Consider the following 17,229-nt stretch of genomic DNA (forward strand, 5'->3'; position numbering starts at 1 on the left):
TGGCAGGCAGAGCCGGTGCCGGCGCCGCCGCGTTCTGTGACTCCGGAGCTCTCTCTCCCGCAGGGCGGTTCTTCTACCAGCGGCTGGTGGAGTTCATGGCCAGGTACGGGGCGGGGCGCGGGGAGACAGCTTGTCCTTGTCTGGCCTGAGCTCCTGCGCCCGGAGGGCCTGGGTGTGGGCTGTGCTGCATCAGGCCCTGGTGCTTGCGACGTACCGGGGTGGGAGGCTCTGGGCCCGAGGGTGGAGAAATGTCCGGACCCAACTGCCGGGACAACGGCTGTACTTGGTGGGGAGGCATCGCCCAAGGGCGTGCGTGCCACCGCCTAGGAGAAGGTCACTCGTGCAAACCCTTTACCTCTGTGCCGTGGGCTCAGTGTCTGGTGCAGTGGGAGGTCTGTGTCCCCTCCCAGAGAGCACTGCACAGCACTTGCTCTTCCTGCTTCTTTGTGCTTGCCCTATTTAGGAGAATGAAGGAGCTGTGCCCTTTTGTAACCTTGTCTACATCTGCTTGTCCCTTGTCCTTTTCTCAGTGGCCCCATGTGGGCGTATATCTTGGCCCATGAGAATGCTGTCCCCCTCTGGAGATCCCTGATGGGACCCACCAAAGTCTTCCGAGCCCGAAACAACGTCCCAGACTCCATCCGAGGAGCTTATGGCCTCACGGACACCAGGAATACCACTCACGGCTCAGGTAGGCCTGTCTTTGGAGGGGTGTTGTGCAAAGACTCGAGCTCAGGGAGGTGTGAATGATGGTGTTTTGTCTGCCTTTGCTTGCTTTCTGTTCTGGAGTCAAAGTTAATGATTTGCTCACTGCTGTCCTTGTGCAACCGAGCCCAATGCTTTTCTTTACAGTGTCAGTCCTTCCATTTGGAACACACTTGTGTTGGTGGTACCAGACTGGCATCTCTCATTTTCTCCTCTGTTTTCTAACAGATTCTCCAGCATCAGCCAGCAGAGAAATTGCCTTTTTCTTCCCAGAGTTCAATGAACAGCTCTGGTACCAGCAGGAAGAGCCACGTCTGCGCTGTGGGCAGGTGTATTACAATGTCGAGGAGCGTGTCCACTGTGTGCTCAGGGCTGAGGAAACAGAGCAGAGCTGAGCTACCTGTGGGTGTGGTTTGCTGGGTGGAAGCATCTGCTCAGCACGCTGAGCCAGCGCCGTGGCAGGACGCAGCCACAGAGTGTTTTAAGGAGCGTCAGGGAGGGAAAGACCTAATGCACATCATGTTATGCTACCTGGGATTATGTTATTCATGCAGTGTATGGGAGCTGGGGCATTTTAGGAAAAACTTCTCAAGTAGCAGTACTCCAGCTCCATACAGAGGTCTAGCCACGCAGTTCTTTGCTGCGAGTGGTACAGGTGAGTCCATCAAAGGGCTAGGTGGAAGGGGGTTGCTAGTTCCAGTTAGGATATGATTGGTTTTCCTGGGCCTTGGATTCTTAATATTTGCTCTGTTCCCACAGTCCATTAAGCTGGAAAGAGGGGGAAAAAAATGCGAAAAAATGCAGTGGTAAGCAAGCCAATACTAACTCTCCAGTCCTTGCTTTCGTGGATCCAAACTGAGAAACAGGGTTGTCATCAGTTTTGTCTCATGATTTGTGTTCTGAGCCCTCGTCGGGGTTAGCAGCTGTTCATGTGTCCCGCGGGGCTGGGCTGGCAGCTGTGCTCCAGGGCCGGCCGCAGGGAGCTGTGGAGTGCTCCGGGCCTGAGAACGGTCTTCTGGGGTGTGCTTTTAAATTGCCTGGGGCATGAGATCCGCACTTCTGATGAAACTTGGTAGTGGCTGTTAGAGCTGTGGATTCCTGGAATCCATAATAAAATGCCAGAGAAGTTAATTTGAACACTGGTACCCAGGGGCTATGGAATTTCTGCCAGGAGCTCTTTAAGCCTTCTAACAAAATGCCTCATGGCAACTTGGAGACTTTGTTGCCTGTAGGTTCACTGGGCATCTAAGCACTGAGTTCCATGTCCTTTGTTACATGGACAAAGTAATTTAATTATCCGGATGATTGACAAATTTATTATATGGTGGTGCATGAGGACTTGGTTTTGAGGTACAGTGCAAGGTTCTGACATGCTTATTTATGCTGTTCTGTGTGATACTGCATTGTGACACCTGTTCCTGTATGAGTTTTTAATCCACTTAAACTGTCCCCCAATAGCTGCTTATAATGCTGATTTTTTAATTAAGGCGCCATGTTGTACTGAGTGAATTTCTTTTGGATCATTTCAAATGCACTGTATTGGTGAAGGTACCTTTGTGATGTACTCGGGACGAGACGTTTGTCAGCTTGACCCTCTTTTCTGAAGTTACCCGTGACTAGTGTGGATGGTACGAGTCGCTGAAGCGGTTGACTGAGCTGTTGGCCGAGTCCCAGGTTTACCAGTTACTGTGTCATAGGCCAAAGGCGCGTTACTCTTGGACTGGTTTAATACAACTCTGTGAAATGTTGGGTGTTTGTTTGAAAAATGTCTAATTGTATGAAATGCTGCCGTAGAGCTTCCTTGATTAAATACATCAACATTTTTGTTCCTTCCTTCCTATTATATGAGATTAAATGCAGTCATTGTTTTGTTCCAGGTACAGATCAAAGGGATCTGCGGAATATTTCTGCATTTTTGCATTGCTGCTTTTATTTTCACCAGCAGTATCCAATGGTGGAGCTGCTCATGCCTGAGTATGTGTTTACACAGCTCTGAAATCGTGCTGTCCTTAACGCTACTGTCAACTGAGATTTTGCTGATTCCCTGAGTTTCTGTTGTTGTGTGTTTTTCTTGTAACTATTAACCCTTACTACTGTTTTCATCTTTCTTCTTTATACTGTGGCATTCTTCTCGGGATATTAATTTGGGGTGTCATTAAATGATAAATCATAGCTTTCACTTCTTGTTTTAAATGTTTTTTTTCTAGACACTTGCAATTATTACATTTGGGTAAACTGACCCTTTTAAAATTTCAAGTACAAATAACACTGGCTTAGTGGTGCAGTGTTTTCACAGAATAATTATCAGATCACAGTCACCATCCCTTAGATACCTGCCAGTTCTTATGGCCATACTAACATTTCTTTGGTCCACCAGGACTGTACTTGAGTAGAGGTTGTCCTGTTTCCCTAGGCAGAGTCTTTATTTTGCAAATCTAAAGATGTTCTATGAACTTTTATCAGGAGATCTAGTATTGAAATACTTGGTGTTATATGCAGGAGATAGTATCAAAAACTATTTTTAATATCAAAGGAAGCCTTTGGATTTATGATATGACGGCAGATACTCTCTGTTTTGAAGACTCAAATGAAAGTATTTTTTCTTTTTTCTCCTCCTTGTAAATGCTCAATAAATGTTTTTTAACTTCCCCAGTGACACTTGGCATCTCTTTTGTATACCTCCTGGTGCCTCTTGGTCCTGTGGTGAATTAATTACCTTTGGTTTTGTAAATGGCTTTAATGTAAAACAATTTCTTGTACCCTTTCTCACTTTTTTCTACATGCTGCCCCCCTCCCTGTCCCCAATCTGTCTGAACAAGTTGAAATGTCTTAAGACTCATACCACCTCGTGCAGGGAGGCAGTTACAAACAGCAGGTGGGGGGCAGGCATGGCCACTGCAGTTTGCTGCAGCAACCTCTGGTTTCATGTAGCTGTTGTGTTCTGGAGGAGTCTCACATGCAATAGCAGATTCTGGAGAATCTTTGCACCGGCAGCTGCTTGGTGGCGTGTTTCTCTCCAGGAGATCTGTCCATAGTCGTGGCATTAATGTAGGAAAATGAAGATGTCCAGATAGATGACATCTGTAGCTCTTGTCTGCTGCCGTAGTCACTCCATCCCTCCATCCTAGAAGGCCACTAGGCTGGTCAGGCAGGACTTGTCCTTGGTGAAGCCAGGCTGTCTGTCCCAAATCACCTCCCTGTCCTCCCTGTGAACTGTTCCATGATCTTCCCAGGCACAGGGGTGAGGACTTTTTGCATTTCCCTCTACTGAATTGAATGAAATTCCCATGGGCCCAATTCTCCCTGAAGAGACTGCAGCCCAGGGAGGAACGAGGCCAGAGCAGACACACCTCTGAGGAACTGCAGCCTGCAGAGGACTTGCACTGGAGCAGCTACACCCCTGGGGGTCTGCAGCCCACAGGTGTGCTGTGACTGAGCAGAGGAAACAAGAAGGAAAGAGCAGTAGAAGAAAAGAGTAAGAAGCAGTGAGTGGCAAAGGAAAGTACAACACACTGACCCCAACCTCCTGTGCTTAAAAAGCATCACCTCACCAGAGGGATCGGGAGAAATGGAGGGTAACGCGCAGGGACAGCGAGGGGACCTGAGACTGGGAAGGGGGACAGAGGGTGTTGGACTGCAGCTGAGCCTGGGGAAGGGAAGGAAAGGTGTTTCCATAAGTGTTTCTTTAATTATTTGTCATCTTGATTTTTCCTCAGCATCCGAATCCCTAATTAAAAGTTTATGTTAATTGGCAACAAGTGAAATTCCTCAAGCTGAGGTTGTTCTGCCTATGATAGCGGGGATGGGGGTCCAGGCCTGACCTGAGATGGAGCTCTTGGGCCCGTGGGTGGAGGGCCCCAGTGAGACTGGTCAGGAGCCTTGAGGTGTATTAGTGCCCTCAGGCCGTCACACTTTTTGCCTTTCTCCCTCCTCTCAGGATCCTGAACTCTTCCATCCTGTGGTCACTACATCTAAGGCTACCCTCAGCCTTTACCTGCCTGACCAGTTCTTTCTTGTGTCCAGCAGAGCATCTCTCCATATCCAGAAACCTCCTGGGGGGGCCGTGCCCTGCTTGGCGGTGGAAGCAGTGCACTCCTGCGTACCTACACAATAGCTGTGAAAGCGTTGGATGTCGGAAGCCAACTCCAGGAATCCTCGGACTGTCTCAGGCCTAGTGCCAGTCTCCAGAGGGACTGTGAGTCTGGACTGTCCCAGCCCGACAGATTGGGCAAATCGCCCCAAACCACCAGTCACTCTCCACTGATGAAAGGAAGCACAGAATGTCTGGTCCAGGGGGGTCTGTGTCCTCTCTGTGCTACGCTGTGTACTACTCCAAACAGGTCAAAAAATCAGTGCTGGGGTCTCGAGTTCTGGCTGTCAAACCAGCAGCGCTGCCTTTCCCTGTAAAGTCTGTCTTGAGGGCTCATGCTGTGCTCCCTCTGTGCTCAAGGCGTGCTGTGTCCTGACCTCCAGCGCTGCCACAAACACTAAATTCCTCCAATAGTAAACCAAGTTCATATCTTAAACTGTGCCATGTACACTTCTGTGAAAGCTCTGGCACAGCTCCACGCTGTGCGATGTCTCAGCCCAGCTCTGGGCCCTGCCAACGCGCCTTTGCCGCAGCCCTGCCGCGGTTCCCGCTGCAGACATGGAGCTGTGGTCTGGCTCCTGTCAGCCGCCGCTGGGCTGGGGCTGGACACAGACCTGCATCTCCCTGTGCACCCCCAGGGCCGGGAGCCCAGTGCTCCCAGTAAAAGCCGGGGATCTCAAACTGCCGTTACACCCCTGACAATCCGTCGTACCTCTGACGTGGCTGTAGTACCCTACCCGGGGCAGATGTGCTGCCTTGGAGTGGAGCAGGACTTTGGCCAGGAAGGCACAGGCGGTATGACAGATGGCCGCGGAACTGCAGCTTTGTACTTGCAGTAACTTCTGTTTTCCATGAAGTTACTGTCATTCAGGTAGTGCATATTGACTGCTAAAGCACTGTTTAAATTATTTATCTTTTTCTCCTTTTAATACTTAAAAACTTCACATTTATTTTGTTGTCTGGAGTATAAACAATTCAAAGATGGGAAGTCTCTATGGAACAAAGACATTCTTTCTCCATGTCTTGTTCTGCTGCCTGTACATTATGATGCAATGGATTACAACCAGTGTAAACAGCTTCAAAGTTCTTGCAGGAGTGACTGCCTTGAACTTTTAATAGCCCGCTTTGTGCTTGTTTACAAGGTCTCAAAGAAACGTGCTAGCTGAGGAAGTGAAGTGCTGTAGGCTTCTAGTAATTGGGAGTGAAGCCCTAGTGGTATTTTCTCTGTGGAGAGAAGCCTTGGGGAATGGGTACCAAACTGGAAACAAGAAAACTTCTCTCTCAAACTTCAGCCTTCTGTTTGAAGCATCTTGTTTCGAGCGTGTTAATTGGCCCCTGGGGCAGCCTTGATGGATGAGAAGCCTTGGAGGGCTGGTTCCCCGCAGCAGGACGGAGCTGGCCGTGGGGCGCCGGGGGCCACCTGTCCCCAGAAGGCTGGGGAGCAAGCATTAGGCAGAAGTGCTGCTCAGTGCTGACAGGAAAGACTTTACTTGTCGCTTTCTGAGTACAAGTTGTCCAAGGAAGCAACCGTGACCCTGGGGCTGGTGCCAGGACCCCACTTTCCATTGTCTGGGACTCTGTGTAGGTGTTAGACCTGCCCCCAAACCCCACAGGGCAGGGGCAGTACCACAGGATAATGCACTGTGTTGTGTGCTCATGGTGTTCGAGTGCGTGCACGCTCTTAGCTTCTGACAAACACGAGTGCGTGAGTTACCTTTGGCCAGTTCTTTCCTATAATATGAATACAAGTGGCTGATTAAATAATAAAAGTTTGAGATGATGCAATTTTCTTCAGGCAAAAAAAAAATCTCCTTGTTAGAAGAAGGAGGCCTGCTGCCTCTTCTCATCACCATGCAAATGTGAGAAGAGTCTGTATCCATCATCTCCTCACTCCCGTTAGGCAGCTGCAGGTCACAGCAAGATTCCCTCTTGCCTTCTTTCGAGGCTGAACAAAGCAGCCTCAGCTTCTCCTTGTGTGTCCTGTGCTCCAGCCCAACCACCTCTATGACCTCCACAGGACCTGCTCCAGTGTGGCAACACCTGCGTGGATGGTACAAGGGAGTTGTAAGCTCAGGACTCTTGACTGTATTGATGTCATAGTAAAACGGGGTGGTTTAGTATAATCTCTGTTAGATAAGTCTGAGTGCTACAACTGTGGTATTTGTAAGAGACTCATACAGAACATTGCCCGTGGATATTTTTAAAAAGAGATGTTCAGAGGAAAAAGAGAACATACAAGCCTGAGCTGCAATTTGTACTAAATTTGTTTGAAACTGCACCTGTGACAATCAAAATCACTGAGAGAAAAAAACAAAGAACAGCCCGTTGCAGCCAGCAGGGAGAAACGTTGCCATTAACAAACCACTAAGCTCCTGAGCCAGATATGGCCGCAGAAAGCCAGGACAAATGAGGTTGCCCAGCTGGTAGAAGTGTGTGCAGAGAATGCAGGATGAAAAGTGCATTCAGCTTGCGCATTCAAAGCAACAGCCATGTCAGTGAAAGCAGCGATGTAAAACTGGATCATCAGGTTTAGAACAGGTTGTGCTCTACCTGGAGGCCACTGAGAGGTAAATCATCACAGGGATCTGTCCTGGGACCTGTCCTGTTTGACATCTTCATTGGTGAGAGGAAAGAGATAAGAGTGCACGCCTGTCCGATGTGCAGGCGAGAGCAAACCGAGGGGAGCAGTCAGTATGCTCGAGGGCAGGGCTGCCATCCAGGGGACCTGGACAGACTGGGGGAGTGACAGAGGGAACCCCGTGAGATTCAGCAAGGACAAACGCCCAGTCCTGCACCAGGGAAGGAAGAGCCCTGGCAACACAAGGGTGTGGGGCTGCCTGGCTGAGCAGCAGCTCTGTGGGAAAGGCCCTGTGGGCCCTTGGTGGGCAGCGACCTGCACATCAGTGAGCCATGTGCCCTGGCAGCATCGTCCGACAGCATCCGGGGCTGTGTGACCAGAACCAAGGAGAGTGGAACTAGGGGATTGATTATAGCCCTCTGCTCGCACTTCGGAGAGCGTATCCAAGTACTGCATCCGGTGCTGCGTTTCCCAAAGCAAGAAGTACACAGCAAGCTCAGAAGAGCTCAGTGCAGAGCCACTGAGCTGGTCATGGCTGGAGCACTCGCACTCACCGTGAGCAGAGGCTGAGGGAGCTGGACCAGTCCAGCCTGCAGAAGGAATGGCCTTGCAGGGGGCCACAAGAGGAAGGTGCAATTTTGTAAGCTCAAAGCAAATGTCTGTCACAAAGCCCTGTTATCCTGGTCCTTCTGCCCTGTCAACTCAGCTGCCCTGAAAACACCCATAGACACGCAGGGCTCGCGGCTACTGCAAGTCAGTCATTCACAACCTCAGACGTTCTTTCTGACACGGATTTTCCCCCTCAGTGAGGTAGTAGTTTCATCTAGTGTCTATGCTGAATTTCCACACGGGTGTTCCCTCTGTGTAGGGTTGCTGGCTGTGCTTTCCCTACTCTCCAAACGATGTTACTGCTCAGCTCCTCAACTCTTGAAATTGCAGGTACGGAGGTTGTTGTAGGATCAGCTCCTATTGCTCAATCACCAGGAAACAGAAATCAGCAAAGCGATGCTGCATTCCTGCTGCAGAGATGATCATAGCTCAGTCTCGATCCCCAGATTCGTTCCCTGTTGCAGTCTCTGCATGTCCTTGGTTTCCCACTTCACATTTCCACGGCACTATGTGGTGAACCCCAGCTAAACCTGCTGTTTCTTTTGGGGATGGCTCCAGGCTCAGAGCAGGCAGCATTCACCCTGTGTAAGTCCATGTAATCCGCCATCTAGTTCTTCCAGAATCCACAGGGCTCTGCTTGGTGCCTTAACTAAGCCCAGTCAGAGCTGCTGCCAGGTCACGGTCCCGCCACAGCTGTGGTCTCTCCTAGTCCCCACACTCTCCCCTCCAAGCACCCCGCACAGCCTGGGCTGGGCGGACACGGCTGGGGTGCAGATCCCAAGCAGTCACCCGGCGCTGTGTTGCCCACGGGTTTGTCACTGCGAGTGTAGCCAACGGCCGGTGTAGGTACCCACAGCCCTGCAGCAGACACAGTGGGGTCATAAAGAAGGACTCAGGGCAGAGGGGCTGCAGCTCGGCGCCCCAGCCAGCCACCCTCCCCTGGCCAGGGCGCCTGGCAGGGTCCGTCCTGCTGCAGCCCAGCACCTCAGGACGTGCCGCAGGGCTGGGGCGGGAGGCCAGGGCTGGAGAGCTCTGCCTGGTCTGCACTTGGCCCGGCCGGGAGCAGAACAGGGGATCAGGGTGGGTCCTGTGCCGGGAGGGCTCTGTCCTGTGGGCTCACATCCCACTTGTGCAGGCTGATTGGGCAAATGCTCCTCTGCTCCTTGCTCTGCCACTGAACAAGAGCGACCTCTGAAAGCCTCTCCCCAGGGCCCTTGCAGGGTTAAAAGCCTCCCCTCCACTCAAAGCCTGGAGGACACACAGCTTTTCCTCTGCAGGTAAGGGGGACATTGCTAGTTCTTCCTCTTCCCAAGCACCAGGTGCTGTCCCCTGTTTGCTCTTGGACATGGAGGTAAGGGAGGTAAGGGAGGGCAGGAGTGCTGCCTATGGTGGGGCAGAGCCTCACGCATGGTGGGACCCTCACAGGGCTCCCTGCTGCCATGCTACTGGGGGCAAACCCAGTACTGCACCCCGGGGCTCCTGGGGGGGCTGGGCATGCGGGCAGGCTGCTGGGCATGCCTCAAACACAACCACCCCGTCAGCCCTTCCAGGAGAAATGAATCCTGCGTTATTGCTGGCTCCCTCAGCCCAGCCATCGCCTCAAACTGGGATGGGGTCGCAGCCCAGGTCAGGACCTCCCGGAGCCGCGTGCTCCAGGCTGTCTGCGCCGCTCACCTGAGCGCAAACGGGACGTGGTGGCCTGGCGAGGAGAGCCACGTCCTTCTGCCAGAGCCACTGGCTTCCCTGGGTAGGCACAGAGCACATCTGCCCTTCCGAAAGAGCAACAGCAACATAATGCACCCCAAATGCTGGAGCTGGGCAGAAGGGCACCCGCTGCAGGGGCTGCGCCGGGGCTGAGCGGGGTCTCAGCCACCATGGCAGCAGTGGGGCTGCCTCCCCTCTCCGGCAGGAATGACAGAAACCAGCTGCCTCCCCAGCACTGATGGCATCAGTGCTCCCTCTCTGCACCCCTGCCCAGCCTTTCTGGTCCGGTCAGTGGTGGGGACAGGTGTAGCTGCACGGGGAAATACTTTGTAAGCCATTAGTTACCACGAGAAATTGCCTCCAGTGCAAGTGAGAGAGAGGAAAGGAGCTGAGACAAGGGGGAGACTCTTTCAAGGCTCATTCCTGTGCAGTCCAAGGGAGAAAGGGAGATTTTCTTACCGTGTCTTCCTATTTCACAGTGTACAGGATGTCTGAGGACAAAGGGTGTAAATCTGGCGTTTCTTGTCATGTGGCTGCGTCCACTGACTGCTACCCTGCTTCAGACCATGGTGAAAAATCAGGGTCATTCCTCTGCACAGCTGCTGCAGCTCTACCGTAGCCCTGTAGCTCCATTTTTAATCCATCCTGAATTTGTCAGCGTGGGAGAGCATCGCCTGTGGCTCTTCAGAACTCACCGTCCTCCTGCAGTGGAACTAACCATTCCCTGCTGCTCCTGCCAGTACGATGACTTGTGCGTTATCGCTGGGTACCTACAGCAAACCAGAGGCAGGGGGTTCACACGCCTCTTGCTCACCTGCTCTTATTCCAAGTGTTGAGCCCCAGTTCGGAGCACAAACAGGTGACTCACCCTTACATGCCTAACCTCTGACTATTACGTTTATTCTTATTTTTGTCACTCTGGTTCCTGAGGTCCCCTATTCCTCCAATGCAGCAGGCAGGTCCCCACCTTCACCGGTGCCAGCTTCACTGTAACTTGCCTGCAGACTCCTGCCTCTGGCTACAGGTCAGCGGTAAAAGTGCCCAACAAGGTCCTGGACAGAGCCCTCCCTGCTCACACCTCCACAGCAGAGAGGCACTTGAGCCCTGATGAAACCACCAACGGCCTTAGCGCTGTGAAAGTTCACACATAAGTAATTTTTAATTTATTTTGTAGTTGGGAACTGTCAGTGCTAGGTTAACGGTTGGACTAGATGATCTTCAAGGTCCTTTCCAACCTAGCTGATCTGTGATTCTATAGAGCTCGATGTGCACATCAGGCAGGTCTGCAGGCAGGGACAGCTGGAGACAGGAGGTGATTCTGAGGGAACACTGCTGTGGTCGCCCCCAGCCCTCGCCCCTCTCAGGCACCCGATCCTGGCCACGACGCTGGGCTAAGCAAGCTGGGCTGTTCTTGCATCAAAATGTCCATGGCTTTGGCTGGGGCTGGCTGGAGGAAGAGCAACTATCTGAGAGTTCCAGAATATTGGATGATACAGTCCTTAGGTACCTGCTGAATGTATGTAAAATTAGTGACAAAAAAAACCTGTCAAAAACAATATTGATCTGGAGACTGCTGGAGAGCTTGACCAGGCAGTGGTTTCTCAGCCTTGTAGCCCTCACATCCCAGATGGACTAAAAAGTTTGGATGTCACTAGGCTCGGCAAAGAAAATTAATCTTTTGATTGCAAGTTTTCCTCTTGATATTATTTTTTAAAAAGCTGAAAAACTGGAGAGTAAAAGGGAAGCGAATCAGAACTTAGCTCTTCTACTTTGTAATCACTGATACTGATCACAGTGCACAAGTAGAAGCAGGGGGAAAATACGATTAGAAAGAGGGTCCTTAATCTGGAAGAGAAAGACCTGAAAATTATGAATGAGACAGAGCTGACATTTGAGCAATTCCAACAGGGAAAAAACCCACACAATTTTTAACAGTGCTTTGACAGTTTCTTGTGATAAGTAGCTGTAAGGAAAAAACCTCCCAACAGCAGCAGTGAATTCTCCATTGCTCAACATTTTAACATAACAACTGATACGTGGATACGTGCTTTGGACAGAGAAGTTAAAAACAGATTAATGGGTGTAAAGGAAGGGGACGAACTTGAAATTTGTTTAATCTTGTGAAGACACATGACAATTGACCTCAGTTGCTCTATAAAGAGGAGGGGAAGGCTTTTATTCACTTTGGTCTTATATAATGGCAATGGGCCCCTGCAGAGCCATCAGGTGACATCTTCAATGTTTAGTAGATGGAGAGTGACATGAATTGACAGCTTGTCTGGGAACGCTGTTGAATCCTGACTGCGGGAGGTTTGTTGGAGTTACCTGTAAGGAAAAGCTTCTCACAGCTGCTCTGTACTGAGGCAGGTGGGCCGTGTTCTGAAGTGTACAACTGCCAAGTCAGAATAGCAGGGGACTAAATCCTGGAGTTCAGTGAGGCACCCTCCCTCACACCCCAGCGCTGTCAGCGAGACCTGCCCCGCTGCAGCTCCTGCCCAACGCGCCGCCGCGCCCGCTCACCCTCTTCTCTGATTTGGGAATAGAGTCCTGACATCTGCCGAGGCAGCCGAATGGACCCAACGAAAAAGCTGCATAGGGAGAACAGGAGTTTATTATGCACAGCCCCACGATCGCCTGTGGTCCCCGCAGTGCCCTGTGCTGTCATGCAGCCCTGTTTGCCCCCTTGTCATCACGTGTGTGAGCTCAAGCCTCTCTGGATCCTCCACCTCACCCAGCCAAGAGCTGCCCCTGAGTACAGTGTGCCTGTGCCAAGCACTGGCTGGGACAGATCCGCACCCCAAGACAAGGTAACTGCAGGTGGTTTTTAACCCCCTCTCAGCCCCATTTCTTCAGCAGTCCCTCTGAGGCTGCTGCACCAGGCTGTATTTGTGCACCGGTGCCCCTGGGCTGCGTCTGCTGGGCTTCGTGGCACTGGCGTGGTGGGCAGCAGCAGCCCTGGCCACAGGCATCCAGCAAGTACCACCTTCAGCAGCCCTTGGTTAAGGTTTATGAGCAATAACTGCTTCCCCATGCCTTGTCCATCATGCAGACATGGTGACTGTATCGTCACATGCTGGTAAGGAAAACTCTTGTGTCGGGAGGATGGAAGAAAGATCAGGATGCCCAGGCCAGTGAAGACCCCTGATGGCTTAAACTCACCTGTGGCTCAACAAACACCACGTGGTGAGTCACCCTCAGTTGGAACATGTTTTTTACGTGCTGATTATCACAGAGCAAAGCAGAAGAAAAATGGCAGAGCAGGAGACAGGATAAAGAAAAAAAATTATTCTTTTAACGGGTGCAGGGTGATGCCACATCCCCAACCCAGCAGCTGGGGAAGAGTAAGCTTAGTGGCTGTGGCATCTAAGGAATGATGCAACTACATCCCGGTGGTAGGAAAGCATGTAGTTGCCATAAGTGCAACCAGGAGGGAAAGAGAGATGTGCTTGGTGTACTCATGAAGACAGGGGGTTGGGCTGGCAGGAGAACCCAGGAGGTGTGGGTTAGTCGAGCTGCACACTGTTCTCGGTTTCTTCTCTGTGATTCTGTTGCAGACAGGTATCCAACACTGACCGGCAGCTCCCTGGACTCTAAACCCCTGGTGTCTGTGAAATCAGTGTGGGAAGCTTTCAACCACTATGGAGGTAGACCGAGACCATCCTAGCAGTGAGACTGTTGCCTTGGGGGTGGTTGTGCTCCAGACCCCTGGCTCAGAGTCGCCACCTCCTCCTCACAGCGCTCATTTCTGCCCACAGACCAACCCAGCCGGCCCCATGGCAGGGGAGAACCAAACTCACGTGACGGAATTCATGCTCCTGAGCTTTCCCCGTGGCCAGCCCTTCATCTTTGTTCTCTTCCTGGCCGTTTACCTGGCCACGCTGCTGGGGAACTCTGCAATACTTGCCCTCGTGTTCCTGGATCCCCATCTCCACAGCCCCATGTACTTCTTCCTCAGCCACCTGTCCTGCCTGGACATTTGCTACTCATCGGTGACAGTGCCCAAGATCCTGGCCAACGCTCTGTGCCCGCAGGCAACCATCTCCTACGGTGGGTGCCTGGCGCAGATGTTCTTCCTGATGGGGTGCGCGGGGGCTGAGTGCGCGCTGCTGGCCGTCATGGCCTACGACCGCTACGCCGCCATCTGCCAGCCTCTGCGCTACCCCCACGCCATGAGCTGGGGCGTCTGTGTGGCAGCAGCCACCGGCTGCTGGCTCTGGGGGATGCTGGACTCGGCTGTGCACACGCTCCTGGCCTCCAGACTCTCCTTCTGCGGGGCCGCCCGGCTCCAGCACATCTTCTGTGACGTCCCTCCGCTGCTGAGGGCCGCCTGCAGCAACACCCGCCCCAGCGAAATGGCCCTCCACGCTGCCAGTATCTTCGTGGGCCTCAGCCCCTTCCTGCTGGTCGTTGTCTCCTACCTCCGCATCCTGGCCACCATCCTCAGGATGCCCGTGGCCGCCGGCCGGAGCAAGGCCTTCTCCACCTGCTCTGCCCACCTGCTCGTGGTGGTCCTGTACTTTGTGACGGCCAACCTGAACTACAACCAGCCCAGCCCCGGCTCCTCCCCGGCAGCAGACACGCTGGTCTCCGCACTGTACTGCATAGTCACCCCCATGCTGAACCCCCTCATCTACAGCCTCCGCAACCAGGAGGTGCGGGGGGCCCTGCGGAAGGCCGTGGGGAGACGGGGCTGGCTGGGCGGCAGCGCATGAGCAACACCAGGGCTTCACCAGCGCGGCCACGGCCCCGGGCAGCATTGCCCGTCTGTGGGAAGTCTGATGGCAGCAGCGGGCTCAGGGCACCCGACCGCGGCTGCTTGCGGCACACTGCCATCACTTCTCTGGCCCTCGGCACATCGCTGCTGGCAGAATGGCAAAATCAAATCAGGAATAGGGCTACAGTTCCAGGATTGTCTTGATTCTGCAGGTGTCACGTTCTGAGCTCAGCACAGGACCCGCTGCAGCTATGCTGCCACCAAGGGCCATTGTAAAAGGCAATTTCATGTGGTACCAGACAGATGCTGGCCCCGAGCAAGGCTGTGAACTCTGCCTTGGGGATGCCCGAGAGGCTGAGCCAGGCCCTGCGCAGGAGACAGGGCAGCGTCTTAAGACTGCAAAATCTGGCCTCTGCAAAGGGGCTGTCACAGCACCCTCCTTCCACACGCACTTTGGCACCAAGTCTGACGTTTGCTGGGTTTCCCCCCAGAGCTCTGCAGCATTTTGGACATTAGCACAGCAGCCGGTGGTTTAAACAGGCCACCCCTTATTCTCAGTGCTTTGGTCAAACAGCAAGTTATCGGCACTGAGCTGTGAGCTGGCATTGCTTAAATCCTCGCCAGAAACGCTTGCTTTGCCTTACAGACACAACAAATCAAAATGCAGGGGAGTGGTGTGGCTGCGGCCGTTGAGGGCTGGCTGGTGACACAGGGCAGCCAGCTCCGTCCAGCTGCCACTGCCTCAGCTTAACCCCTTCTTGCAGGGGCTCTGCAACTGGGGACAGGCTTAAGCGATCGCACGGGTGTTGGGGTTCCCACTGCTGGCCAAATCTGCAGGCAGGTACACGAGAGCCAGCTGTGTCCAGTGCCATGGCAGAAGCCGTGAGCAGCCAGTCACCGGTGCAAGTGTCTGTGTGGAGACAGACGCTGGCACAGGCTGTGCACGCCTGCAGCCACTGCGGCTGTGCCACACAGGGGCATGTTGCCTGGAAGGGGCCAAAACATGCTCATCCATAGCTCAGTTACCAGGAGATACCCAGAGGAATCCAATCCATTCCCAAAGAAACCCATGTGAGAGTCAAAAAATGAGCCTATGAGGCACAGAGCTTGTTGGGAGCACTTTGCCAGTTCTTTGTAGTGCACAGTGTACACTGATGTTATTCTTCAGGGAAATAAATATTTCTGCAACCAGTGTGTTGGGATGGCCTGTTGCTCCTACCCAAACAGGTAGCAAGCCTCTCAGCCAGCTCTACTTGCTACCTTCTTCTTGTAAAAAATTACTGAAACATCCCTAGTTCAGAGTCTCAACAGGACACATGAGAGTCTGACACAATGAGGCCCATTGTGGAGAGCCCCCTGCAAAGGAACATCAGGAAATAAAGGGCAAACTGCATGAGGAAAAGATATTGGGAAAGCTATTTCAGAAAAACCCACAAAAAAACCTAAAACCAGCCAATCAAAAACCCAAACCAAAAACCTCCAGAAAAATTCACACTGACAGTTTCTAACATGAGTCACAATGTGTCTTTCCCATGACTGACGACACAGACTGTGAATTTCCCTCAGTATCAAACACGGAGCAGGGATGCTGCACTGCCTCCCAGGTAGTACAGTCTTGTCCAAGTGCAGGACAGTCCAGAACCGACCCACGAGCCTCACTGAACTCTGAAGGCGTCACAGCGGGACGCTCTGCCCTGCGCTGTGCTACTCAGGCCCTGATTTAGTCCTGTTGTGACGGTACTTGCACACCACAAAGGAACAACCAGCTCCTACCGTGACATGTGAACCATCTAGCCTGGAGTATACTGGTTCCAGGGAGGGCTTTAGTTCATGTCAGATTATTACTGAAAACTGCTGTGAACATTAAAAATAAAAAAATCCCTCTTGTCTTGCTTCCCACCTGCTCAGCCTTTTCCCCACACCTGTGATGAAGGAGGGCTGGAGTCCGGGCCCTTTCCACTGTGCAAGGAACCCAGCCTACAACAGGCACGGGGACGTGCTGTGACAGAACAACCAGGATGCAACTTCAGCCAGGTCAGAACACAAGCGGTTTATTCCTAGTTACGAGGGAGAGCACAGCGCAGCAGAGTGACAGACACTGCTGAGAGGAACTCTGCCCAAATGAGGCCGTTACAGAGTTTATATACCTTTAGTTTATGGAACTCATTCTTCACCAAACTGTGTCAGATGAGCAGGATATTGTAAATAATAACAGCATTCTTCAGATGAGGCTCTAGCCAGCACACCTTTACAAGTAATTCAGTCCTTCCTTGACTGAACTGGTGAGACCATTACCTGCAAATATTTCTGAACTACGAGTCCTGCAAAGGCCTCTGAGGCATTAACCCTTTTGCTGACAGGGGGAAGGCCTCACTTCAGCACAGGGACTCAAACCACCCACCAGGAGAGAGATACTGGATGTGGAAGCTGCCCTTTAGCACTGACTGAAGCATACTGGAGCCTTAGGCTGGGGACAAGCTGGGACAGCTCTTCCCGACCCACCTGCACCTCTGTGCTTATTTATGCTGTCAGAGCAGTTAAGAGGAAAAATGGAGCTCTCAAAAATATTCTCCTGCCTGTATCAAGCAACACTTATTCTGATTCACTTGCTCAACTGAAAAGATTTCTCTAGCAGAACACTCCTCTGATGGGCTGCCTGCATGAGGACCAAGACAGTTATTAACATACTCTTTGTTAAGTGAAGCCTTTCAGTATTTTTCCTTGCTCCAATACAGAATCACTTTTCTCAAAAAATAATCCATTTTCTAGACTTCCTCTTTCAAGGTTTACCCCAGAAACAACACATCTCCCAAGAGCATTCTTAGCACA

The 17,229-nt window shown here is 52.1% G+C and overlaps 2 protein-coding genes across 2 annotated transcripts in view; both read left to right on the top strand.

Moving 5' to 3' along the window:
* The window catches only part of LOC113491274 (nucleoside diphosphate kinase 6-like), a 1,778-nt gene extending 291 nt beyond the window's left edge, over positions 1-1,487 (top strand). Inside the window, exons 2-4 of the mRNA XM_026868040.1 lie at positions 7-103; positions 531-691; positions 934-1,487. Of these exons, the coding sequence (XP_026723841.1) occupies positions 7-103; positions 531-691; positions 934-1,100 (425 nt within the window). The 3' untranslated portion in view covers positions 1,101-1,487. The remainder of the gene's footprint in view (positions 1-6; positions 104-530; positions 692-933) is intronic.
* Positions 1,488-12,950: 11,463 nt separating this feature from the next.
* Positions 12,951-14,398, top strand: LOC113491275 (olfactory receptor 1F1-like). The gene has a single exon (XM_026868042.1). It carries the CDS (start codon positions 13,325-13,327, stop codon positions 14,396-14,398), a length of 1,074 nt encoding a protein of 357 aa, XP_026723843.1. The 5' UTR covers positions 12,951-13,324.
* The last annotated feature ends 2,831 nt before the right edge of the window (positions 14,399-17,229 follow it).

This window comes from Athene cunicularia, assembly GCF_003259725.1.
Source record: "Athene cunicularia isolate RWA chromosome 1 unlocalized genomic scaffold, athCun1 chr1_part2, whole genome shotgun sequence".
NCBI lineage: Eukaryota > Metazoa > Chordata > Aves > Strigiformes > Strigidae > Athene > Athene cunicularia.